Raw genomic sequence first — 26,197 nt, 5'->3', positions numbered from 1 at the left:
TCGATTGCACTATACTTTTTATTCTACTCAACTTCGGCAATGCCTTGGGGCTGACAACAACAGCTGAGCCCGCTTGCACGGTTGTGGACCCACCGTAACCCTTCGATCGAGGGTGACACAGTCCGTTAATCTAACTCGTCCTCAACAACAATCTGAGCTGCCATGCGCAGGTTGGTGCGCTAGGTGCTGTGGTTTGCGAACATTGATCCTTCACCAGTGGGGCTTGGTTCGCAGGCTTCAGCTACTCTTTTCACACATTATAGTCAACATGGCGCTCGACGGTCTCACATCCACTGACGGTACCCGCTTATACAACAGTGTGTTCCTACCACCTGAAACTTGAGTCTGATATGGAGTAGCTCAAGTCAAAAACTCTGACTGTTCGGATGGATGTCCTAGAAGAGTGAAGAGAAAAGCTATCCTCATACGATGATTGGATATAGAGAGAAGTCAGCTCGGCGCCTTGCAGCCAATCCCTCGGGTCGGAATTCAAAATGCGTTATACTCAATTGGTCAAGTCCAAATTTTGGAAGGTTTTGGTCTACACGTCAGTAAGTCTACACGTCAGTAAGAGAGAACAGCAGTTCGTGTCTTGCGTCGAATGCGATAGAGCTGAGGCTCCAACTAACGAAGCGCTAGGTACGGGAGTAGCTGCTAGGTTAAAGATACGAGGCCCAGTGACTGGGTCAATTGTCAGTTGCGAAAGACGTACTGCCGTCTCGGCGTGTCCTGCTCCGCTGTAAGGCGGCCAGCTCTTTCGCTCTTTCCGTGCGTATATTGAACACTCGATATAGATTCTACCAGCTAGCGTGATATGTGCATGCACACAACGTCACTGAGTAGGTATTGACCTCGGTGGTGGAAGAGTCGGTGAAAAGAGGCTTTGAGTTTGTCAGCTCTCTCTCGCGCGCTTCTCCAGTGCACATGCCACGAACCGCTTAATTCCAGCTGAGACGTAACGCAGGCTCCATGTAAAATAGTCAACCGTATATTCCTCCAATGAGCGTTCAGAAAATGGATGATGAGCCACAGGGGCTGTGCCGTTAGTGAAAGAATTAGCGTCTACTTTGCTCCAAATCTCCCAGGTCCGACTCACAGATAAACAGTTCGTGCTTTCCGGCCATTAAGGCCTCCCATTCCAACAACCGCAGTCCAAAATAAGCACGAGAAATGTAACATCGACAAGCGCGAACCTTTGATCTAATCATGTAGCTGTTGTGGCTCAACAACTGGAGGTTCACTCACCGCAATGACTCCAAACTCGGACACTAACTAGAGCAAGTAGTTGTCACGAAAGTACGGTAAGTCGCTTCAAGCATGGGCTTGCATAAGAGGGCTGTGGCCCCGTTGCACCATCGTCTCCTTGTATTCTTAATGTACATACAATGTAATATCTTTTCTTGCCACCAATTACATGTCTGCCGCACTTAGCAAGCCAAGCATGACTCGCCCTTCTCTATATGCTGCCGTCAAACTTGCACGCCTTGTTCAAAGACTCAAAGGTCTCTTGATGTCCTTCATTAAAATTTGTGTTCCATCTGTTGAGTCATGTAGACTCCCAGCTCCTGCCAAGCTCAAGACATATGGTTGCAAGACTAGCCATGGGTATGTTGTAGCTCTTCGTGAAGGCGATAACGCTAACTGTCTTGTACAGCGTCACTAAATCTCATTCAACCTTCGGCCGATTTATTGCAAAGCTTGCAAACCATCTGCCAAGATGTGGACGAACAGTCAGACGAACAGTAAGACATAGGCCGGGGCCAGAAGTTGCTAGGTAACGACAAAGTCTCCTCCATCTATGTCAATGATGATGATGCTAATCAGATACTAGTCTTCTCAGCGAGTTGGAACTTCATGTTCAACAGGGAGATTTCACCCTCCGCCTGATTGCTGCGCAAGATCGCCTTTTCCTTCAGCATGAACTCTACCTCATTGGATTCAACAAAAGCGTCAATGAGCTTGAGGACGTCCTTCGTCTAACCAGTGCGCTCTTAGATAGGCTGCAAGATCCGTCGGGTAGCTATGTTGTACGAAGAAGCAGTGGCTTAGCTGAAGATTCTTTGAGCGGCGAACTAACTTGCGACAAGTTTGCTGCTAATCTTCAGCACTTACTTCGGAGCCTGCAACAAATTGCGCTGGAAGCAATCATACGCCACTATCTTAATGTAATTGAAGCAAACCTTCTGCATGGGCATCTCCACTGGCAACACTCAAAGCGCCTTGGTGAAGGCTGGTTCGCTGAATGGCCGAACGGTCATCGTCCACTAAGCACCACTTGGCCATGGAACATCAAGCCATCACTGTTAGTCTTATGGGGCGTTTGCTGGATGTTCTATGGACCTTCTGGCAGCAATAATAGAAAAAGAACAACACGCAATCCGAGAGGAGCAGCACAATTAAGCGATGACTTACGGACAGGACCACTTGGCAGCCAATCACAGCCGAGTCAGCAACAAAGTAATTCTTCCAGGCAACAATGTCATGACTTCGTCACTAACAATATTTGGATAGATCCCTCTGAAGCTTGGGCTGGCCCTGCTTCAAATACTTATCCCAACTATTCATGGTTGCATCCAACCCAAGCAGGCGTTGCGCGCCGCGCTAATAATAATGATCGTGAGTCACACGCGCAGTGATGGGACCAAAGGTCTATGACTAATAAGCCTCGTCGATGTAGCTATTACACCCGGAAATACGTTGCCTAGATCGTACGCAACTAGTGTACCTTTGTATCCTTATATATCTGCTCCAGAAGACTCTTCCTCAGACCACTATCCGACCTCTACAGTCACGTGGCCTTATTGCCAAGGCATCAACCCTGGTTCATCTCCGGCATACGCACCCAGCTACTCTCCTTGGCAGACCCAGTCACCTTTCCATCCGACAGGAGGTGTAACAACAACACCGCAACGCACTGACCGAAGCAATATAGTCCAACCCTATGTTCAGAGAACCCAAACGGCGGATACAGGAAATCCTCAAGTGGCAGCCGGGAGCCTTGGGTTTGGTCTAGGGCTGCACATGAGCGATATGCAAGACTACCCCAGCCCTGGCAGCAGCACCTCGGGCCAAACTACTTCGTCATATGTTTCTGTGCTTCCACCAAACGTACTAAGCTCTGGCATGCCTTTGATGCCATCTCCAAGCGTGGCAGGTAGTACGGGTTCTCGTCAAAGTAGCCGCCGATCTCAAGAACCTCTTCGAAATGCAGAAGGCTTGCTGTATTGCAGCCACGCGGAACATGCACAACAGCAGCCCCCTGTCTTCTCGAGGAAGTGTGAATGGAAGTAAGTCAGACTGTTCTCCCCATCTGAATTATCTAAACGCGCACGCTAACATCATTGTCATAGGAAACACATGGACAAGCACGAGAGACCTTATGTCTGCGAAGAGCCCGAATGCGACAATATCCGCGGCTTCACCTATTCTGGAGGTCTACTTCGCCATCAACGAGAGGTACATCGCCAGCATGGCGGGCCCAAAGCATCTTCCATGTGCCCTTATCCAGACTGCAAGCGCCATGTTGGCGTAGGCTTCTCGCGCAAGGAAAACCTGGCCGAGCATCTTCGCCGGGTCCACAGAGACGCCGGCGCCGATCAAACGCAAGAAGAAGGCCCAGAGAGTGCGCAAAATACGACGTCTGCGACGTCGGGAACCGGGAGAAAGCGTAGGAGAGCGGTGCCGGACGATGATAGCGGTGGTGAAGACGACCTCGAACAGGAGGTGAAAAAGTTGAAGAAGGAGTTGCAAGAGAAAGACGAAAGGTTAGAGAAGTTGGAAAGGCAGGTGGAACTGCTGATCAGGGGTCAAAAACAATAGACTGTACGATGGGTGACTATTTTGAGATCATGATAGCGAGGCGTTGGGGTGTGCGGGAAAGACTCTTCTCTCTTTTCTTAGTTGGGTGTCAGAAGTCTGCTCCTTCTCCATTCCCTTTTTTGGATGGGCCTCTTGATGAGGTTCTGTCAAGACCAAGAGAAAATTTTCAAACAAAAACAGTATAATTACCAACAACAAGTTCATACCCACTCCGTTGATCGCTATTGAGAACCCTTCTTGAACTAATTGCACAATTATTCGTGAAAGGTGCAACTGCGCATCCGCTATTGCAGCCGGTTGATTTTGCTACCAGTCTACCATGCTCACGTTGTGGTTTGCTCCCCTGTCGAGGACATCAAAACCAGGCTTTGCGTCATAGCAAGGGCTAATTACTAATTCATACCCCGAAACTATGAATCCTTACCGAATCATACCCCTAATTACTGAATCATACCCCTAGGGGTATGATTCAGTAATTGGGCTAATTACTAATTCATACCCCGAAACTATGAATCCTTACCGAATCATACCCCTAGGGGTATGATTCAGTAATTTGCCATTACTTGGGGTATGATTTGGTAATTTGCCATTCATGACAAAAATCGCAAAGGAGAAAATTCGCGACCTGGGCCATCCGACCATAGAAAAGAGGAAATATCTCCGATCGTATTTAATAGGTGACCTACCAGCTTAAATATCAGACGAAAGCCGAGTGGGTGTTAGCAGCAGCTCCCACGGGGGCCCTGCGACGGCCCTACGGGGGCCCTATTTAAGTTTAAATAGGGGTCTAGCTGTCAAGCGCAGACACCCCCGGGACCAGGCTTTTTTTGCGCTTGACAGCCAGACACCCCTATTTAGACCTAAATAGGGCCCCCGGAGGGCCGTCGCAGGGCCCCCTGCTAACAGTGGGCTAAATTTGACCCCCCAGCCTGTCTACACCCAGTCTTCACTCCCCTAGTCCACACAGCAAGTTTGGTAAATTACCGAATCATACCCCAAGCAATTAATCCTTACCGAATCATACCCCAAATTTTGGTGTAGGGGTATGATTCAGTAATTAGGGGTATGATTCGGTAAGGATTCATAGTTTCGGGGTATGATTCGGTAATTAGCCCGTCATAGCAATCTTCCCTTCAATTCTCCAGTTCCCTCCACACCTCCCACCGATGGGTTCTCGCACGTCGAAAGACGCGCTTTTGTCGGGGATCATCCCTTTTCACCTACCCCTTTGGTATTCGCATCTTCGAACTTTCGTGTCTTGCCCAAGAGATTGTTCAACAAAGTCTGGGAGCGAAGACACGGGGTGCGATGCTCTTAACGCAGTGTGCTCGGTGTGTAATCCTAACAATGGGTGTTCATTCAATGTTTACTGGCAAGCTGCTGCGTTCGAGGATCATGATTTTGAACAGGTGCCGACTTGGGGTACCTAAAACAACAACACTGGTGACAGGATCTATCACTCTGTATGAAATTTTAAAGTTTGCCGTAACTCCACTAACGCGGCGCTAGCGCTCAGCCTCGAAGCAGGTGAGGCTGAGAACATCCATAACCACCATATTGAATTACTTTCTTTTATCCTGGCCTTCCACTCAGAATTACTGGACCTCTCTCACCCTTTCATGATCTGTACGTTGTATACTCGGTTGGAGATGAGTGCTCACATGAAGTATGTTTCTTTGTTCAAAGGCTGAAAATAGTGAAATGAGCAACGCCGAAGTGTCTGCTCCCGGTGCCTCTCTTTGTCCAGACGACCAAAGTAATCCAGTGCGTGCACAATGAAATGAAGTCCTCCATCTGCTTTTCAAACTACTGGCGCTCCATAGAACCGTATCCGTCTACCCTGCTTCGGATTTCGCGGCTACGGTTGCCGTAGTGTCTTGAATCGAAGACAAAGGATTCGGCTGCATCTGGTCAAGTTTCTTACTCACGCTGAGCTTCTCCTTTTGTAACCAAAATGCTAGTGCTTGTCTCTCTCGAATGTCAGTGAAAGCGTGTTACTGACAGAAAAAGAGTTGAGTGAAATGTTTGATTAGAGGTACTAACGGTGTGGAGCGACTGTAAAGAGACGGGAGATCTACCCCAATATGAGCGAGCACGAACGAAGGAAGGCTGATACTGGAGACCCAAGATCACACTCACCTGTGTCAGTTATCAGCCGCTTCAGCTATGAGGAATACGGAGACTCCAACAACGGGGAATCCCCTCACCCTGGACAGGATTCAACGGCCTCACGGGGAAGCAGCATTTCGGCATACTCCCAGCTATCCGCAAATCGGATCGGTCTGGCGAGACCTCTCTCGGCGGCAGTGGTATCCTCCAATGACCGTTTCACATCATCAGCAGTAACGCCGGATCTGGCGAGAGGAAATGGGCTTGACTCTACCGAGCAGATCTTCAGCGTGAAGAATCCTACAGTCACAACAGAGCCATACAATCAACATGAGAAAGAAAGCGACGAGGGAAGGGGACGGGCAATGTGGAATCCTTTCTGGCTATGGCGGACAACGCTCATAGGATTCATATTGGTATTTGTCTTGCTGGTCCTGGGTTTGGTTATCCTTTATCACCTTTCGAACCTGCACCATGGTCTGAGCACCCAGATCTCCAGTAGCCACTACAGCTGGAATTATGGACCTACAGCTGGTCGGTCAACTCTCAAAAGACATGAGTCACCAAATACTAACTGAAACCAGTTTTTGCGATCCTTCTTTGTTTATGGCGGCAAGTCGACTACTATTGCAAGATTCTCCTACCTTGGAAGGAGATGCGAGGACGACCAGCATCTCCAGAAACGAGCTTATTCCTCGACTATATCTCCCTCGGCCCCATTAGCGACTTATTGGCCGCATGGAATAACAGGCACTGGGCAGTGATAGCTACATATCTCGGTTCATGTCTACTGATATTTATTGTTGGCCTCTCGTCAAAAATTCGTCTGAATCTGCTGACTCCACGAACAGACAATATTTTCCACAGGTCTTCTCGTTCTCAGCCCCACGTCTATAACCAGCCATGATGTCACACTCATGGCAACAACTCAATTCGGCCCCTACAATGGCCCCTCTACCCAGGACCTCCCTGCTACCCCGTGGTACACATACTATGGTATACTAGAAAACGGGCTAGGATATCCCAATGGCACATCGAACAATGTTGCCTTTCAGTCCCTTGAGCCAAGAAGCGACATACCACGAAATGCAACGATAACCGCTACCGTGTCAACTTTCTTTCCTCGGTTGGACTGCGAAGTTGCAGATATCCATCACAGCCTTACAAGTAATGTCAGTGCCAATGCCCCGGGTCCCGCCCTTGACATTGTCCTCGGCAGCGCGTCGTGTATCGCGTCAAATAGCAAGGGTCTCTGTGATCCTCAAACGCAAGACTGCCCCTCGCAGGCATTCATCTATGACATGTACACGTTGAACGGCATGTCCTCGAATGACGACTGCCAAATAGCGTCTGATGATGCATATGTATTCTTTGCAGTTGGAGATGTGCGCTACCAACAAAACGCATCTTCCGGAAGCCTTTCTTCACAAGTTAGCATTGCCAACATCTCGGGCCTAATATGCAAGCCCAGTTATGCAATCAGCCCGGCTCAGCTTGTTCTTGATCCTGCTCTAGCGGGGACTATAGCTGGTGCTAGTATCTCAAGAGCAGGAAGCTCACCCAACACTACGCAGCTAGGGTTCACTAACTTACATCTTACGAGCGTTTGGTATCAGACTTTAAGCGCCATTGATGCTTTGTACAACAATGATACAGACGTGAATGAGGCGCTGTTTCACTTCATGGCGGATGCAAACAATCATTCAGGCATCGAAGCGCTACTTGATCCATCTGTGCAGTCCGCTGCCGCTACAGCCGTCTTCACGGCAGTGATGGCACAATTCGCAAGAGTATACCTGCTGGCACCGGCTGATACTACATTGAAGGGACAAGTCGCCTACAACGAGACTCGCCTCCATGTACGAGGTCTGTCTGTATGGCTCATCGTTGTTGGGCTTGTCCTCTCGATTTGCGCAGCGATCATGGTCTTGTTGTGCAGGCCACATGACGTTGTGCCTCGAAATCCTGACTCGATCGCTGCCATGAGCACATTCTTGGCCTCTAGTGACAGTATCAGAAACTCGTTACGAAGCACTGGTCACCTGGCAGATAAGGCTCTTCAGCAACACCTTTCAAGCAATTCTTACCAGACGGCATTCTCCCCGCCGAGAGGATCGTTCACGATCGAGCGTCAGGAAGCATCAAGTTGGCCATTGCCACCGTCACGACTATCTAAATTGATGCAAACACCGATAATAACGCCTTCGCGTAAAGATAAACATCATCGCGGACAGTCGAACTCAGTACCATCGGATGGCTCGGAATGCAGATGGTGGAAACCTTTCACAATCGGACTACCTTTCGTTTTGGTCACGCTCGCCCTTCCCATCCTCACAATTGTAGTTCTGGAAGTTATTCAACAGTATTCGAACAGACATGATGGGCTTGTTGACACTCCAGATGCCCTAGCCAGCGCTGACGCTTTGTCCAATTACTTGCCTGCGGCCTTCATGATGGCAGTGTCAATCATGTTCAATTCCGTCGACTTCACAGTAACGATCTTTGCGCCCTACAGCGCTCTCGTAAAAGGAAACTCACCTGCTCGCGGAAGCATAATGGGCAATTCCCTGGGTAAGATACCCGTACTTGGACTCTTCCAGGCCATTATTGCACGTCATTGGGCGGTGTTCTTTTCTACGACAGCTGCTGTTGTGGGAAGTTTGCTCACCATTGTCGTTTCTGGGCTCTACGTTTCCAACACTTTGCCAGATTCCTCCGGTATCTCTGTTCAACGGGTTGACCAATTCAATCTTAGCTGGACCAACAGCGTTAACAACGACTCGAATGCGGGTACCATGTTTGCCTTGACCGAGAAGTATAATCTTTCTTGTCCGAGGTTTACCTACGATGAATTGGCCTTGCCGACAATTCAACTATCAGATCAGAACCAGGCAGCCCAGGATGTGCTTCAAGTACGGCTTCCCGCAACGCGCGCAACACTGAATTGCACAGTCGTCCCATCACAGGATATCACCGTGTCAACAAGTAATTCGGGGTCTGGCGGTCAAGCGAACGTTACCGTCCAAGCCCCATTACCAGCCAATTGTCTACTTGGGGGACCTGAAGCAAATGACCGTTCCATCACTTTCAATAATACTTTTCAGATGTCTCTCTTGAAACCGACACTGAATGAATCCTATGGTGGGATAGTGCTAGACCTCCATGTCGCTCCTTCCTTTGAAGATAGTCTAGGCTTTCAAAGCTACGGGGACGGTGCGGGAAGTAGCGAAGCAGATAATCCGCCAGGCTGTCCTTCTCTTGGCTTCATCTTTGGGTACTTTACCGTTGGTGACGACACGAATATCAATACAACGGCTCTCATATGCAGCCAATTAGTGGAAGAAGTCCAAACGGAGATACACTTCCTCCTGCCAAGCCTGGACCTCGACCCTAGTAACCCACCCGCACCAGACGAGAGCACAGTCAGGTATATAGCCAATCAGACTGACGCACTCCCTTACCGCATTCAAGCCGCCTTTGACAGCGAGGTCACAGCATACAACAGTACCAGCGCGTTCCAATCCGGCACTCCAACAGCACTAGACCCTTTCTTCCAAGCTCTAATCTACGGCCAGGACTACGTCGATCCTACCTCGGTCGTCGGGTCCGCTAACACCGACCGCCTGACAAACGCAACAAATCACATATACCGCAGATACATGGCTCAAGCCATTAACAGCAATATGCGGCAAAACCTGAGTTCTGGAGATCGGACTGCAGTGGACGCCCTGCTCATCAATCCGAACAGATATCGCCTTGTGCAGGACAAAGCCTCCAAAATCGTGCTCCAAGTGCTTCTGGCCATCATGTTCGTCTGCGGCGCAGCTGCATACCTGCTGACGGACACGAAAGGAGTGCTGCCGCATAGTCCGACGTCTATTGCCGGTGTAGCTAGTCTACTGGCGGGGAGCGAGCTGGTCGATAGGATTTTCGTGCCAAAAGGGTCGGAATGGATGGACGACAAGGAAGTGAAGAGAGAGGGTATTTGTAAAGGGGAGTTGTTTGGTTTGGGATGGTGGGAGGGCGCGGAGGAAGGGAAAGGGGGAAGGAGGTTTGGAATTGGTATTGGGAAAGCGGAGAGAAAGATCTAACTTCTATTTTTGTGTTAATGCGATGCTTCATTCATTCTTCTCTTGGTGTATACTTTATGCATAGGAGGTGACGTACCTTTTCATCTTTACCATCCATAAGCAATTCCAACGTGTCACCGCCGTCCTTGTCAATCATACTCACCAAAGACCGATCGATCCAATCAACCCCGCTCTGTCTGGTGGCTGGGACATCGACCCCGCCCACCTGCCTCGCCCTCCATCCCTCCCCATTCCAATTCCGCCGCTTCGGCCGCCGAGTCCCTCGTCGCCGAATCACGTAAGATGCCCCACGCAACGTCAACGCAGAACTTATCAAAACGGCTCCATCGTATTTGACGTGCGCCTCCGAGTCTGTACCCAGCCGCGATGAGATGAGCTCTGCGACCCGTCGTCCGTGACCCACAAGCCGGCATCTTCTGATCGCGAACAGTCCGGCATACTACAAGCTCTCACGAGTCGTGTACAAGCAGACATCTATCTGGAAAGAGTAATGTTCGCGAGCTCAGATTTGTTGCAGCATGGTGCCGGTCCTATACCAAAGGACTACAGAATTTCTGAGGTTGTGACTGTCGACGGGTCAGTCTTGACTGCGTGGGCGCCTCGATATCACGTCGAGCCTGCCCGATTGGGTTATGTGGCCGGTGACTACCGTGTGAAGATTATAGGGTTCGGAGAAAATTCTAGGCACAGTATTCCGCGCGGGACTCCTACGCCTTTCAACTATCAAGCTCCTAAGTTCATTTGTGACTCTCAGCTTGGCCCAAGCGTAGGTATTTGGAGCTGCGGTTGTACCATATGAACTCCTTCAAAATTTGCAATGTGGCGCTCAATTGACGTCTTGCGAAGATATCCGAATTAGTAGATGTAGAGCCTCTGTTCGAAACCCGGTTTGAAGAAATAGATGAGATTGTCGACGAGTGGATTAGCGTCTTTGGATATTTGCTAGAAGAATTGAAGAGCCACGCTGCTCCTGGTGCAGCTGATTGTGAGTATATGTGAACTCTTTCTTCAATCACTTTTTCCTGTGGCTTGCGTCCCGGCTTTTGGCCACGATCTTTTGCTCCAACTGAGATTTCAAAGCCTCTGCGCCTGAGGAATACAGTGTTCTCGATGCGCTGCACAGTACCATAAAAATGGTTGTGCCTGGAGCAAAGTGGTTCTCCGAGCCAATATTAGATACTTTTGGTGATCTGCTCGTTTCAATGACGCAGTATCGGCCATCAGACCGTCTTTCGGCGTCTGACGTGCTGCAGCATACTTGATTTCAGTGCAGCCCATCCCTAGTTACAGTATCTGAAAAATAGAACTTTCAATATCAACCTTGATCTGCCTAAATATTTCTTATTACACTCGCTTTGATCTATATACCTTCTTTTGAATAAAAGAGAGGAGAGCGGAGAAGAGGATAGAATCTTAGAAAGAAGCTGATATTTAAGCGGAATGAAAACCCTTCTACAACAATTCGGAAGAGTGGGCATTCCCACACGTAAATGCGAAACAAGGCATGCGCTTAAATTAGACAGCTTTATACCTTTGGGACCCAGCCCGGGGTTAGTCATGTCGCAACTAGTTTTCATGAGCCTGGGTCTGAGTTGGCAGGGGTTTGGAGTGAACTTCACAGAGAGACTCGCCTGCGAGGGCGTGCCCCTTTCAGACGCATCAATCCTCAGGATGAATGTCGCCATAGCATCGAGAGCAGACTCTGGACAGACGGTCTTTCCTGTCAGATCAGGGAGGGGACTTCAGATTTTGTGTTGCTTGCTTATGTGGAGAGCTCCATGTCTGATCCAACGTAGTGAGTTCTGCTTGCTTGCTTGAAAAGAGCATCCATGTAGCATTTTCACTCTGTTGCCCTCCTAATTCCCAGACCGTGGACAGTGGCAGCTTGTCTGGCTCACCGGATGTCTAAGTCCTCGGTGGTAACGGTATACTGGCCATGGGGCGGCGGAGACACGGAGAAGTATCAAGAAATTCTTGAGAAGAGGCCATCGAACTATCAATCAGTAAAATTTAGTGGGTCTTACAGGCGACTCGATGATCGTGACATCCAGTGGCAAAATGAAAGAGACCCAGTATGCAAATCATCCATCAGCGCTTTTGTCTCACAGGCTTTCAGATTCCAGCATGGAAACCTTTCCATTCTTCTCTCGCCTGTTGGAGTACCAGGGGCCGGACACGCATTATCACACGAACCCCTCTCAATGCCATGGCATCTTCCTCCTCGCTAGACCATTGGGATCTCTATACCCTTCCTCTTCCTCGTATCCACGCCGACCTGCTGATTTCTCCTACATGCAGGCAGTCTTTCCACGCCTGGACCATCCGAAATTTCCACAGCATCAGCATCAGCGCCGCCTGGGCCTGGTTCGTCTGTGATGATCAGCCCCTGACCACTTGACGCGATGTCTACTGTACATAAGATACCCACTCTCAGAACAATTCTTCCAGTACTTCGACTTTGGTGCTCTTACCCCATCCAACTGCTCACGCTCATGGTAGAATATGACAGCGATGGTGTCCCTTCCATTCGACTGAGGAGGTGCTTAGCGATTTCCTGCCATCGGGGCCCAATGGTGTTGTGAAGACGCATCGAGATCTCTTTTTCTGTCCTCTTCCAGCGAGGTTTTTTTCAGCCCAGCCCTTTTCATTCTTGACGCAGGGATGTGAGAATTTGATCTTCTTGTTCCGTCTATGGATTGGTAAGTCTCCGGGGTGGTTTGATAGACGGCGGACTTGGAGGTTGTGGTTGGTGATCAACTGTCTCTTGGGGTGGAGATTCCTACAGAATACTGCATCACTACTGTAATTAAAGTACCCATGTTATCACCGAAATTTCTTCAGCAACCTACAATCGAAGGGCGGCTGTTCACCTTGCCACCGTGATCGCCTTGGGCATCATTGATTGGGTGTGGCAGTCGTGTACGACTCCTCCACCATGCACTGCCAGCAACCACACTGGGCGATAAGAGTGAAGTCTCGTTCCTCGTCCCTCGTCTCCACGTCTTCCCCGCTCCTCATCAATTAACATGGGACCCGAGTCTCTCCAATATTAGTGCACTTTCAAGAGAATCTCGAGCCTCATTTACTCAAATTCCCAAAGTAGTCATGGGAACTCGTAAAAGCTCGAAAGCAAAGAAGACGTTGTCTCGAGCATTGACAAAGAACAAAGGACATGCTGTAAACGTGCTGTCATCGCATGCATTTTAGGGTTGTGGAGGGGCTCTCTCAGTTTCATTACCAAGGTTTCATTTTCGAGAATGATTAGGCAAGCCGTTATTGGTCAGAATTGTGGTGCACAGACGGCAAGAGAATACTCCGTCCCTTTCCTCGCCTCAATCTTGTGCCACTGTGTCGAGATCAAGTCGTACATTGAGCCTTTTAAGATCCGTTGGCTACTAAGATCAGAGGCAGTGACGGGCACTCATAAAGGCTCCAAGATGAAGAATGCATTGACTTCTCCGGTAAGAAAGAATACATCACTCTCAACATCAGCATCGAAGAAGCCTACTTCGATCGCACAAAGATCCAAATCAAAGCACTTTTCCCCTGCTTCTCCTGTCGCTGGAGAAGTCAAATTTATCAAAGCATGGGAGGAATGGGAGGATCAATTCCTTATTGCGCTTCACAAAAAAGGGAAGAATAACACGCAGATTAGCCAACACTTGCCTGGTCGATCCGAAGGGGCCTGTCGAACCCGACGTTGCAGGCTCAAGCTCAGAGCTCGAATGTTAGTACACAACGAAAAAGATGCACTTGCTTCCCCTGCTCCCAAAAAGTCATACTTGTTCAAGGAGTGGGAGGACTGGGAGGATCAAATCATCGTGACACATCACAACGCGGGCGCGACTTTCGTGAACATCAGCAAAATTGTGTCTTCCCGCACAAGACATATGGTGAGATCTCGAAGGAAGAAGTTTTTGGAACATCAACCCCAGAATATCGTCGCCCTTCAAACGCAGGCTCCAGGCACACGACAGGTGAATTCTGGACTCTGTGGAAGGAGAAGGAAGATGAACTCCTGAAAGCCCTTCGTGCATCGGGAAAAATTTGGGCTGACATCGCTACACAACTGCCAACCCGTTGAGCGAAGAGCTGTAGGATGCGTTGGCGCGAACATCTGAACAAACGCCTGGGGCCACACAAAAAGAATGGGCTGCAATGGGAAGAATGGGAGGAGCGGCTCCTTGTGTCTGGCCACTACGCTGGTCTGACTTGGAAGGAGGTCACTAAGTCGATCACTGGGCGTATGTTGTTCGGCTGCAGGAGCCATTGGTGCGAACACTTTCGCTCAGCAGATCAAGACGAACCCTGGACTTCAGAGGAGCTTGCGCTGCTCGAATACCTTCGCTGGGAGGGCAGCACCTGGGATGAGATCGGTCAAGAACTTCCCGGGCATTCGTCCAACGCCTGTAGAATGCAGTGGTGTAAGGAGACAGAGGGGATCCAAGGCCCCTCCAGCCATCAGGGACTCAATGATACTTGGTCAGGAGAAGAGGTCAAGGTTCTGGTCGCCCTCCACAACACGATTGGTCCTCGTTGGCAAGAGATCTGCAAACACATTCCTGCCGTACGGAATTTGCATGTAGAACATGGTTTTACACCAAATGCACAAAGGAAGACGGAGTACGCGGGCCCCCCTTCAGAGTTTTGGAAAGGATTCTTCGAGAGTAAGTTGCTCCCCGGAAATCTTTGTTCGCTACGATGCTTCAAGCTGATTCCTTAGATGGACCAGGGCCTGGCGACATTGACTCGGACCTGAAGGAGGCTACCTCTGATACTCAAATCTTAGATGGATTCTCAACACCTAGACTCACGGGAAACCAGCAGTCCAGGGTGGATGCAAGGACGCGGAAGGTCATTGACATCCCAATGGTTTAGCGAGCAGAACAATGACATGCCCGTGTGAGGCTTTGTATGATAAAGTGTGTCCGAGTATGGGTCGTAAGTCATGGGTGGAGAGGAGGATCAGATGATGTCCTAGGAGATCAGATCACGGCTGAGCTTGAAAATTTCCGAATCCTTCTACGCAACCCTTACAAGGCTGAGTACCGTTAGTCTGGTGAACCTTCGTTACGCTTATCAATAAACAAGCATCCCAAACCCAGTCCTTACCCTCACTATTATGCATGTCGTTCTCTATCCAAGCTGATATCCGAGGCGAGTTTTACACTTCTGTAAGGACGAGAACTCGGGCTATCGATGCTGTTGAAATGGTCTCAGATCGCAATAAATCGCAAAATGTTTACAAGCTGCAAGTTTCATCTGACAGCTTGCCAGCAGCCTAGGTACTCCCCCACTATTAAAGGAGGGATGGCCTAGGTTAGAAGCCTGCTTTGATTGAATATCTGTATGCGACCTTATAGTACATATGCTAGCTCGCAACGTGATTATGACCATGATATCCTATCACCCTGCATTAGCAACCTGCAATAAAGGCTTTGTGAGAGACTTACGCTAGCATGATTCCCGCCCCAACAGCCATAGCGACGAATTGAGATACTGTCTTCTTCACTTCTTCCCTTTTGTTCGGGCCGGTTTCCAACAATTCCGGAATAACTGCCACAGTCCCAACGTACAAGAATGTCCCCGCTGTAAAAGGCAGTAGCATGTCTCCCCAGCCCAGTCCAGTGCCAGCTAGACCCTTGCTCCTGACCTCACCAGACATAGCACCCTTACCCGATTTCCCAAGCTCTTGGACAGCGATGCCCAAGCAGGTGCCCAAGAATGCTCCCAGAGCTGTGACGAATTGCGCGCCCATCGCCATTTTCTTAGAGAAGCCTGATTGGATTAGTAGAGCAAAATCACCAACCTCGTGAGGTATCTCGTGGAAGAAGACGGCAACAGTGGTCGTCGCGCCGAGGGTTGGAGAGGCGTAGAAGGAGGATGAGAGAGCAAGACCATCGGTAATGTTGTGGGTGAAGTCCGCGATTAGGTTGAGGTAGGCAGACAGCTTGATAGATGCTGAGGGTTCTTTCTTCGAAACTTTGGAGGGCTCTGCCTTGGATGAAGGCTTGATGAGTGCTTGAGGCGCTTTTGCTTCGCTCTTTTCCCGAGCTGGTTGCCGAGGCCTGACTCCTTCTATGATGAACTTTGGTTTGTGGCCTTTGATTACTTGCGCCGATGCCCCTTCAAATACTCTACTGGCGCTATGGATGAGTGTAGTGGCTTCGACCAGAGGGGCGCGAGAGTCTCGAAAAGCTGCTTGATAGGCTTTCCAAAGAGCGATCTGCATCACTCCACTGTCTGGATCTTCCTCGAGTACTTCCTCCAGCCAGCGATTGGCTCGCTGAGGCTCGTCGCGCGTCCACAGCTTCCGAAGTGACTCAGCAGGCAGTTGAAGCACACTCCTATCGCTGGTAATAGACTCCGATACGGACTTCTTCTTGCGAGACTTTACGCTTCCGTTTGCGGCCGCCAGCTTTGCTCCAGTAGCCACTGCGGTTGATGGTGCCTGCTTTTTCTCTTCCTTCACTTCCCCTTTGTGACTATGGCTATGATCGTGGCCGCCTTCACCTCCAGTTGCTATCCGTAGGCTCTTGTCCATGGCAACGAAAGTCAAGAATCCAACCATGATCGCGACACCCAAGAGCAGATTCTTGTTGGGCTCTACCATCACAAAGCGCGCATGATCCGGAGCTGCTTCGCCTAGGAAGATCTCGGGTAAGAGGTGGAAAAGCGTGTCTCCGAGTAAGCCTCCAACGGCGAAGGCGACCATGACGGATAGGGAGGAAGGATCGATGTTGGGAGGGCATAATGCGAGGAGGAAATCTAAGTGATCCGGCATTAGCACACGGGGGTGTCATCAGGGCGAGCTGGGGTCACTGACTCGGTGGACCAGAAATGTATAGAGTAGCAAGGAGAGCATTGACAGCTGGAGACCCTGGGAACAGTTGTTCGAAGATCTGTGAGGTCCAGCTGGAAGTCTCAGGGTTCGTTGCGCGCTTGTGGATATTCAACTCTTGGATGATCGGGCATGCCTTCGTACAGTCAGTTTTTCTAGCTCTCGGCCGCTCTCAAATTTGTGTGACTAGTGAACGGATGCCTACTTGAATCGCGTCTTCGATCTCCGGAACACTCAATTGAGCGACATTCTTTGCAACTACAGAGCCTGCAATAGCTGCTACAATGACGGTAGACAGTAATGGTCGCCATCGTGGTCTCCGTGCTACCGCCATATTGAAGGTCTTACATGCAGCCAATGGTCCAGAGTAGAGTGTGGAATATGAATACCTAAGATCACGGCTTTTAGGGGTCCGATAGGGCTGAGAATCGCGCCATTCCGTTTTAGTCAAAATATCTCCGACTCTTGAGATTTCGCTCTTGCTACAAAGTCATCTTGTGTCCAAATCTGTCTCTAGGACCTCAAAAATATGGCGCGTCCTCTACAGAAGAAGAAAAACAAATCCTCCCTCCACCGTGTCCGCCAAAAATCCAAGTCAAAACACATCAATATCAAAAGTAATCCTATTGTCGCTGCGAACTGGTAGGACTACCTATCCTATCGTCTACAAAGAAGGCCATGACTCAGTACTTTGCAGGGACCAATCCCTCACTCTCTCCCAAAACTACCGCCGTCTAGGCCTATCCTCCAAACTCAACGCCCACACCGGAGGCACAGAAGCCAAAGCGAAATCTACAAATTCAGAAAGCGGGGGAAAAGATACGCTATCAATACCAACATCCCACAAGGCCTCAGAATTGGGTACGTCCGAGGTTAAAGTGACGAGAGATCCCAAGACCGGCGCGATTGTCAGTGTACATCATGAAAAGAGCGAGCGGGAGAACCCGTTGGGCGACCCGTTGAACGAATTCAGTGATTCTGGAGACGAGATGGTAGAGGGAAGCAGCGGTAGAGGTATAATTCCAGAGTTGGAAGAGCAGGCCAAATATAGCAAGCCAAAGCGGCCTCGGATGCAGAGCCAGCGAGAGAGGGAATGGATAGAGAGGTTAGTGGAGAGATGGGGTGATGATTGGGGTGGTATGGTTAGGGATCGAAAATTAAATCCACAACAGCAGAGTGAAGGGGATTTGAAAAGGAGGGTAGGGGTCTGGAAGAATGGCAAGAGAAAAGGACAGCAGGAGGGACAGAGCCGGGAAATGGAGGTTGGTTGAAGGTGTTGTATCAACGATTAGAGCAGAGATCGATACATTGGAACACTTCAATTGATGACTAGCTTCCTATGCTACCTATGTCACTGACGACTTTCCTTCTCACCATCCTCACCCACCTCCGTCTCCTCCACTCGCCCATCTTGCTATCACCACCGCCCTCGTCCAAATCCTTGGACTTCCCCTTCCCTATTGGCTTCATCTCATAAGCCTCTTTATCCCCCGCAAGATCACCGACCCATCTCTCCCCTTCAATCTCTACCTCAACACCCTGCACCATCCTGTCCTCCACCCACTCCCGACTCGCCAGATCGAGCACCCATTTCTTATCTCCCCACTCCCAGCCCCTTGGAGGCGCTACATCCTCGAAAAATCTCGTTCCCTTTGGTCGATCACCGGATATACGCTGCGGTGAGAGCGGATCGTAGGGTCCGGGGCTGAACATCCAACTTTCCCACTCGCCATTCTGTCCACCATTTCTGCGTTGGAGTTCGAAAATCTCCACTTCACGTGTCTCTGGTGGAGCATCAAGGACTATGTCGTGCGATATCCACGCATCGAGCCAAGACTGCGCGGTCCGCTCGTGAGGTGCTAGATGCTTTTGGTGATTGGAGAGCAGGAGCTGCTGGATGGAAGGATGACCAAGAGCGATTGCTGTCCAGCATACCAGAAGACAGACAAGGCGCCAAGGTAGGAGGTGAGACGTAATGAAAAGAAGGCAGGTTGCAACGAAGAGAAAGAGGAAAATAGTAGAAGATAGCGGCTCGTTAGAGAAGTTTGTAGGTGGGGTGACGATTCGAAGCACGGCATCGTGAATGGTGCTAAAGTCATCCATGCAGTTCTGAAGATCTCGCATGTTGCGGAAGAAGTCTTTCGACATCTCCGCAGCGGGCTTGATGGTGCGTGGTGGGGCTAGAGGTGGGCCGTTCATAGAGTAAGATGTGGTATGGATGGAAGATACAGGTGGTGGAGGATGGCGAGCGAGGTAGGCTGGGACCATGACAAAGAGAAGTGCTGCAGCCACTGGTATAACGGAGAGAAGATAGGGATCTAAGCAGACGAAGGTGCAAACAGCGAGGAGGGAGAGAGTGTGCGTGGGTTTACGCCATGTGAGGAGACGCTCAAGACGGTTTTGGAAGACAAAGACTACTCCAATCCTAAAGCCGTATCAGCAACTTAGATCCGATATTTGCACAGGAACGATTACCTAGCATTGAATCGGCGAAAGTTGTTTGTCATCAAAGGAAGAGAAAAGCCAGGCCTGTTGATGTATTTCGACGAGCGCACATCAGGGGCCAAGTCCAGCTCTTCGACCTCTTCTTCCGGTATGACCTGCTGCAGAAGCCTGCGGCGCCGACGTTTAGCACGCCATGCTCTTATGGAAGACCTCAAGATTGTCATTGCTCACTTGGCGAAGAGACGGTCCTGCAAAGAGTACCCATAGTCTTTACTACCTGAGCCAGCATCTTGAAGCTTTTCCTTCAACTTGTCTTTCGAGCCACCGAGTGACTCTTTCAGCCTCTCACGTTTGCCTTTTGGATCAGATGATGGGCTGTCGCTGCCTGAGACAGCGATGACTGGAACAGGCTCCTCCCGATTGACGAAGGCATCGGCTGTGTATTCGTCCATGGTTGCAAGAGTGATCAGGCATCCAGATTGCTGATCATGCGCGATCTCGGGCGGTGACAGGCCCTAAAGAAGCCCTGTATATGCAGCTTCGCTGTGGTGCTTTGCGGAGAGTTGATGCCAAGCCATCGGAAATTTACCACCCCGGTCTCACCCGCTTTAAGAGCTACCCAACCAATGTCATCTTGCGGAAGCAGACTGCTGAAATAGAATCCTTTCCCCACTCATTGGGAACTTGCGTCCTTTGCTAGCATCGTCGAGACGTTGGTGGCTGCATTCGAATTTGAGACACTCTCGAGGCTTGTAACGAGACCGCACACGCCTATCTTTTGCGGAGCCAGGTCATGGTCCGACAAAGCGTTCTGAAGCCCCAGACTACGCGAAACGGGCTGCTTGTCTCCCCGAGTCCCTCGCACAGGCCTATCTTCTGCAGAGTCGTGTCAAGATCTGACCAAATCTTTCGAAGCCCCAGACTGGACGAAGCGGGTTGTACCTCTTCCTGAGACCCTGAGCCATTAACGGAGGCCCTAGAGGAGGCCAAAATACCTTCCAAGCAACGCAACATCTATAGGGTGCACGCTATCTACTTGTACTCGATCTAGAAGTTTGACTAGGAACCTAGAAATGAAGTCCTTAACGCGAAGCCTGATAACGTTCTTGTACAATATTTGCGCGAAGTATTTCTAATTCTCCATTTCGAAATTCTCAAATGCTACATGTCACCCATATCCTGCTCCGTGTCATAGGTGCACTAGCGAGCCACGCAACCAGAGGATTAACACAGTTCCTTGATCTGTGCAAGATGGCTCTTGTGAGACGCCCTCGTCGTTCGGCTTCGACTGAGACTCTATACATATGTGTACTTATATATGCACCATAGTTTCCTTTACTCATGAAGACCTCTACCTCCTCGAAGCGGAGGTCTCAGAACCGGCCGTGGCGCCGTTTGTACTTGTCTTCCCTTTCCCTGTGTCGGCCTTTTTTGCAAGCGTAGTCTTTTGGAAATAACCAATTGCATTCCATGGCGCATTGTCATTTGACTCTTGCACCCATCTCTGCATTGCTTCCGAGTAGTTGTTGGATGCTAGGGTTTGAGCATTGACTCTCTATGCGTGGCGAGTTAAAAGACTGCATCGTTCATGGAGAATACCAGATCAGGGTACTCCTTACCTTTCCTAGCAATGACTTCTTCTCCCAGCGTCCGCTGGCCTTTGGATCTATCATGCCCTGTTTCGACTGTCCTGCTTCATTGTGTTGGTCCGGCATGGCCAGTGACGGGGGTATGTTTCAATGATCTTAAGGTATTTGGGAGTATCGGGCCTCAAGCGAAGGATTCCGACAAGGAGTTGACTCGGCGTGCTTTTCTTATTATGACTCGAAATCAGTAGGAGAGATCGCAGAGAGGAGAGTCATGGAACGGAATTGCATGTTCTTATGTGCGTGCGAGAGGCCGCGTCCGCCATGTGAACTCGCAGCATTTTATGGGCTTTTTGTTCTACTAGTTGACGGATGAGCTGTGTAAAATTTGACTTATGTCCCTTTTGATACTCACGACATACCCGAACACTCGGTTCGGCCTTCCTCAAGGCGACTGCTTTGGTCTGTCTGTCCACTAGTCCAAAGCAGTGTGGGCTGAGAACAAGAACTCGCAGCATTTTATGGGCTTTTTGTTCTACTAGTTGACGGATGAGTTGAGTGGAATTTGACTTATGTCCCTTTTGATACTCACGACATACCCGAACACTCGGTTCGGCCTTCCTCAAGGCGACTGCTTTGGTCTGTCTGTCCACTAGTCCAAAGCAGTGTGGGCTGAGAACAAGAACTCGCAGCATTTTATGGGCTTTTTGTTCTACTAGTTGACGGATGAGCTGTGTGGAATTTGACTTATGTCCCTTTTGATACTCACGACATACCCGAACACTCGGTTCGGCCTTCCTCAAAGCGACTGCTTTGGTCTGTTTGTCCACTAGTCCAAAGCAGTGTGGGCTGAGAACAAGGCAAAAGTGTGACCGCAGCACTTAGCGAGCCAATGAAAATGAGATCTTTTTCAGAATCAGGAGCGAGCCAATGAAAATGAGATATTCTTCAGAATCAGGCAACCAGGCGTTCGCATTTTTTTTTAACCCACCCACCTCACCTTATGGCTTTCTCTCCCACGAGTAGTCTTTGCCACATTTGAAGATGTCTTCGCGCGGTGATCAACTAAAGCCGCGAGCCACCACGCAGGCTTCACGCGCACCGCGGGTCAGCGAAGCGGAATGGATTAATCGGCGCCAAAAGCTCGAGAGTCTGTACCTGGATGATAATCTATCTCTTCAGGAAATAACAGAGACCATGGCAAGGGAGTACAGTTTCTTCGCCACGTAAGACCTCTTTATGCTTGCATTGAGGACCGAAAACCTAATAGCTCATCGATAGAGAGAAACAGCTGAAGTATCAATTCAACAAGTGGGGTCTCAAGAAGTACATAAGCGATCGAGACTTGACCACAATGCTATCTTTCAAAAGAAAGCGTCAAGAGCTGGGAAAGGATACCAGCTTCGAATATCGAGGCCACCTATTTGAGCAAGAAAGGCTTGAGCGGGCGTCAAAAAGACGAAAGGGGCCTCTAATTTCCTCCCCAGGTATGTAACTGCACTCTCACTTGGCCTAGGCTAACGTGAGGATGCGTGGTAGTCCTTCCACCGTATATTAGAGCATTGATATCACCACGACAAAGCCCGCAAATGCCATGCTTTCTTCCAGCTTATGGTCAGACTTTTGGGGTTCCAAATAGTGCCGAGGAAGTGACTCATGATATCGAAAGGCCAAGTAGTCTGGGAATTCCCCCCATGAGCCACGTATGGAATAGCCTCGGTGCATTCTCAGACCAGGTTTTCTTCGATGATGGTGGGCAGAACCAAGCGAACAGCGGATTATGGGAAACTTTGCTCGATAACAACAGTCCGTCGTTCTCACCACGACGCGGGTCGCTTATGCCGACTTCATCCAGGCAAGACATCGAGGCTATGCAAACGGAAAATACGAGCCAGCTTATGCGGCAAATAACCAGAATCACTCCAGATGTCTCTACCGTGCAAAGTGCAAACGACAAGGACTCCCCTTTTTCAGGCACCAATCTGGACTTTGACTTCTCAGACTTTGTAAATTTACCTCAGGGACCGAGCACAGCTCGTGACTCCTCTTCTCAGGCAGAACCACATCCTCGGAGGTCTGCTGAGAGGATAAGTATCTCCCCTCTTCAGCTCGCAGACCACAATGACACTCACAGCGAAGATAGAGCATTCAACCTGGCTTCAGAGACTACATCAGCCACCGGTCAAGCGCTTGGCTCCGTCACTGGGGAGGATGTGAGAGCAGAGTCAATTGCATCACTACTCGTTTTGCTTAAATCGCTCATTTTTTCACGCTTCAACACTGCTTCTCAAAAGTACGAGCATGACGCCTCTATTCTCTCGGACGTTTTCTGTCCGCATACGTGCGACTGGTTATCCTTTGGGGTCGAAGAATTGCTGGACTCATACCTTGAAAGATCTCTGACGTCTATTCGAAAGCGCCGAATAGCGAGGAGTCAAGGTTCCTTGCGATGTGGCTCCGATGTCTATCTTGACGAACCTAGACAAGGTTTCGAATCGCCGGATGGAATACAACGACTTTCAATGCTCACCGAAGGCACTGATGCTATCAAGCTGCGAACTACCTTTTGTTGGCTTTGTTACACGCCCATGGGACAAGTCCGATTTCAAGTCAGAGAAGGACCAAGCAGTTCAATGGACGAAGGAGGAAGTGATTCGAAGTTCCTCATCATCATATCATTCATGCCGCGGGCGATGAAACGGACCCCTGGACTGTGCGTCCGTTTGTCCAGACTGATGAGTGGGCCTGCAATCCCTCCGCAAGTTAACACCTTCAACGTCGTTCCGGATGATTCTGCGATCTTTCAGTGCATCCGCAAGAGCGATCTCAAGGGCATACAAACACTATTCGACCTTGGAGCAGCATCCGCTCGAGACGTCGACTCGCGAGGCATATCGCTACTCCATGTAGGTACAGACGCAGATGGACGAAGCAATAGTCTTGCTGACTACTTTTGCAGTATGCTATATTCACGGGATGTTCTGACATTTTTCGGCTTCTACTTCAAGGCGGAGCTAGTACCTATCAATGTATGGACAGCGGCCGAATAACAGACGTTATCACGGTCATATGGAACTCTTTCGCAGGTGCTAATTCGGGCCTGTGTGAGTCGTCAGGAATGTCAACGGAAGAACTCAAGAAGTTCGAGCACTGTGTGGCAATAACACAACTAGCACTAGACTATGACTGCATGATTGACAACGCCGACGATCGACGAATAGGTGCTGGTCCGCTTTTTGATATTACTGGGAACAGCATGGCCGATGCCCACGCCTCGGCTTCGGAGGATGCAATCCACTATCTACTTTCCTTTGGCTGGGATCTTGAGGAGAAGAATTCCCTTGGACAAACGCCACTCCTTCACGCAGCAACCGAGTGTGAGCCACACTTTGCGAGATGCCTAAGAAAACTTATTGAAAGAGGTGCCAGACTAGATGCCAGGGATGAGATCGGCCGAGGGCCTTTGCATAGTGCTTTGAGCCCACCCGTACCTCTTTCCGATTGGGTGGATCTAAATTGCAATGTGCACACCAAGAAAGGCGATTTCGATAACAACGAGTGGCTTAATATGCTCTGGAATACAGAGGATCACAAATTCGGAAGAGATTACTACGATAGAGACAGTACGCTGGACCCTCTTCCAGCCTCCACGTCTCCCGAGACGTCTCGATCGACGCCATCTCTCCATGGTGTCGAGAGCAGCCAACTGGTGAGCGATCACGGGTCTAACGTTTCTGAAGAGCAGCCAATCCCCATCGATTTGTCCTCCTCTGATCTTGACAGTGACGCCTCACCATGTGCCGAGGAGTCCATCCCAGAATCTGATGACGACAACTACGTCTACTGCGCCGACAGTTGGGGTAACCATAACTGGATTCGCAACCCAGCCCATGTGCTCAAGGACCGCGTCAGGACCAAGCTCAGGATCCTGTTAGAGGCAGGATGCGATCCGAACGACCTCGACGATGACGGGGATTCACCGAGTGACTATGCCAGGGATGGCTTGTGGTCGCAATGGCTCTGGGCGCTGAAAACGACAGGGTATGTCTTTGATACGGAGAATGATCGGTGGATCAAGCAAGTTGCTCCTGCTTGAGTGAAAGAATGCCGACGTTGGGACAAACTCAGGGCTGAAGAGACTAAATTGATATAGAGCAAAGCATATAATCTTGATCGTAGATCAACAGTCTAGCAATGAGCTTTTGGGTACGACGCACATGTCCTAATAAGACCTCTGAGTCAACTTCGATTCCCTTTGAGCACACAGTCCCTTTTCCCTCAAAGGCATAGAGTCTCTACAGCTTAGACGAGAGGCCACAAAGTAGTCCCCTTGGGTGCATGCAGTCTTTCAGGCAGGGTGACCGCTGCTTTACGTTCGAATGACGCGGGTGAGAGTCACGCAAATTTGAATCAACACCATGACTCTACGATTCGCTCTAGCACGTTCCTGACATCAATCTTAATTCTCTTTCGTATGAGTAACCCGTGAACTAGACTGTATGGCATTGAAGCTGAACAACGGTCCATATCACCATGACCTACTGCCACTCGATCCGCCAATTATTCAGCATCTGAGAAAATGTAGCAAGATTCATGCATAGAGGGAAACCCAGACTCTCCGAATCCCAAGGAGAAAAGATTCTTTTTGACTATTCACTTACGCACCATTTGTCGGGTATCGATCGGGCATATCGGCTCCTTATGTCAGAGGACATGGAATAGTAAGGATCGAATGCATCAAGAAACAATTTACTCGCAGACCAAATGGCGAATTTTCCAGGAAAAATTCGTGAACAGAGTTGGTCTTTTCGGACACCGCGTCCGCATTCCAGGACTTTCAACAAACTTACTTGGGATTTTCGCCCCCATGACCTTTGCCACATTCGCTCATCTCGCAGGGCCTCGAGGCTAGATGAACGATCGTCCTCTCTACATCGCCCGGAACTGCAGTCGAGCCAAAAGAGTCTGCTTGCGGTGATGTTGCCGACCCTTCGAAGCCCGAATAGAGCGAGAAGATCGGCACAATTCGCAGTCATACGGAAGCAATGGAATCGGCATTCATCAATCCAATTCTACAGAGACCTTGCTTCCTACCTTTCCGACGAAGCAACGACGAAAGACACTGAATATATGCATAATTGCCGGAACAATGGATTATGGTTCGATTTTCCCCCGGGACATAAGCGCTGAAGTGTGGTATAATTGCATGTGACTGGGGTCTCGTACGACAGAACAGCGTAAGTTGGAGCTTGTGAATAATGGCATGTGTTGATGGCACGGTTCGAGTATTGGAGCACATCTTTGAG

General features: G+C 49.7%; 8 protein-coding genes across 8 annotated transcripts; 5 read left to right on the top strand and 3 right to left on the bottom strand.

Annotated features, from left to right (window-relative positions):
- Window positions 1–1,601: 1,601 nt before the first annotated feature.
- Window positions 1,602–3,819, top strand: HO133_002109 (uncharacterized protein; the record flags this gene model as incomplete). The annotated part of the gene is made up of 5 exons (XM_037293036.1): window positions 1,602–1,605; window positions 1,655–1,742; window positions 1,832–2,302; window positions 2,706–3,287; window positions 3,351–3,819. The coding sequence occupies 5 exons, from the start codon at window positions 1,602–1,604 to the stop codon at window positions 3,817–3,819; spliced, it is 1,614 nt and encodes a 537-aa protein (XP_037150689.1).
- Window positions 3,820–5,903: 2,084 nt separating this feature from the next.
- On the top strand, window positions 5,904–10,019 carry HO133_002108 (uncharacterized protein; the record flags this gene model as incomplete). The annotated part of the gene is made up of 3 exons (XM_037293035.1): window positions 5,904–6,462; window positions 6,513–6,730; window positions 6,780–10,019. 3 exons carry the CDS (start codon window positions 5,904–5,906, stop codon window positions 10,017–10,019), a joined length of 4,017 nt encoding a protein of 1,338 aa, XP_037150688.1.
- Window positions 10,020–14,118: 4,099 nt separating this feature from the next.
- Window positions 14,119–14,897, top strand: HO133_002107 (uncharacterized protein; the record flags this gene model as incomplete). Its single annotated transcript, XM_037293034.1, has 3 exons — window positions 14,119–14,263; window positions 14,312–14,686; window positions 14,743–14,897. The coding sequence occupies 3 exons, from the start codon at window positions 14,119–14,121 to the stop codon at window positions 14,895–14,897; spliced, it is 675 nt and encodes a 224-aa protein (XP_037150687.1).
- Window positions 14,898–15,406: 509 nt separating this feature from the next.
- Window positions 15,407–17,194, bottom strand: HO133_002106 (uncharacterized protein; the record flags this gene model as incomplete). Its single annotated transcript, XM_037293033.1, has 4 exons — window positions 15,407–15,422; window positions 15,473–16,787; window positions 16,846–16,996; window positions 17,066–17,194. The coding sequence occupies 4 exons, from the start codon at window positions 17,192–17,194 to the stop codon at window positions 15,407–15,409; spliced, it is 1,611 nt and encodes a 536-aa protein (XP_037150686.1).
- A 195-nt stretch (window positions 17,195–17,389) lies between these two features.
- HO133_002105 (uncharacterized protein) lies at window positions 17,390–18,131 on the top strand (the record flags this gene model as incomplete). Its single annotated transcript, XM_037293032.1, has 2 exons — window positions 17,390–17,502; window positions 17,558–18,131. 2 exons carry the CDS (start codon window positions 17,390–17,392, stop codon window positions 18,129–18,131), a joined length of 687 nt encoding a protein of 228 aa, XP_037150685.1.
- Window positions 18,132–18,189: 58 nt separating this feature from the next.
- Window positions 18,190–19,757, bottom strand: HO133_002104 (uncharacterized protein; the record flags this gene model as incomplete). Its single annotated transcript, XM_037293031.1, has 3 exons — window positions 18,190–19,285; window positions 19,336–19,473; window positions 19,537–19,757. The coding sequence occupies 3 exons, from the start codon at window positions 19,755–19,757 to the stop codon at window positions 18,190–18,192; spliced, it is 1,455 nt and encodes a 484-aa protein (XP_037150684.1).
- Window positions 19,758–20,656: 899 nt separating this feature from the next.
- HO133_002103 (uncharacterized protein) lies at window positions 20,657–21,020 on the bottom strand (the record flags this gene model as incomplete). Its single annotated transcript, XM_037293030.1, has 2 exons — window positions 20,657–20,860; window positions 20,925–21,020. 2 exons carry the CDS (start codon window positions 21,018–21,020, stop codon window positions 20,657–20,659), a joined length of 300 nt encoding a protein of 99 aa, XP_037150683.1.
- Window positions 21,021–21,935: 915 nt separating this feature from the next.
- Window positions 21,936–24,987, top strand: HO133_002102 (uncharacterized protein; the record flags this gene model as incomplete). Its single annotated transcript, XM_037293029.1, has 4 exons — window positions 21,936–22,117; window positions 22,173–22,378; window positions 22,500–23,797; window positions 23,851–24,987. The coding sequence occupies 4 exons, from the start codon at window positions 21,936–21,938 to the stop codon at window positions 24,985–24,987; spliced, it is 2,823 nt and encodes a 940-aa protein (XP_037150682.1).
- Between the last annotated feature and the right edge of the window lie 1,210 nt (window positions 24,988–26,197).

The sequence above is a fragment of the Letharia lupina genome, assembly GCF_014066315.1.
Source record: "Letharia lupina isolate WasteWater1 chromosome Unknown contig_14, whole genome shotgun sequence".
Taxonomy (NCBI): domain Eukaryota; kingdom Fungi; phylum Ascomycota; class Lecanoromycetes; order Lecanorales; family Parmeliaceae; genus Letharia; species Letharia lupina.
This window is presented reverse-complemented; position numbering and strand designations above follow the sequence as displayed.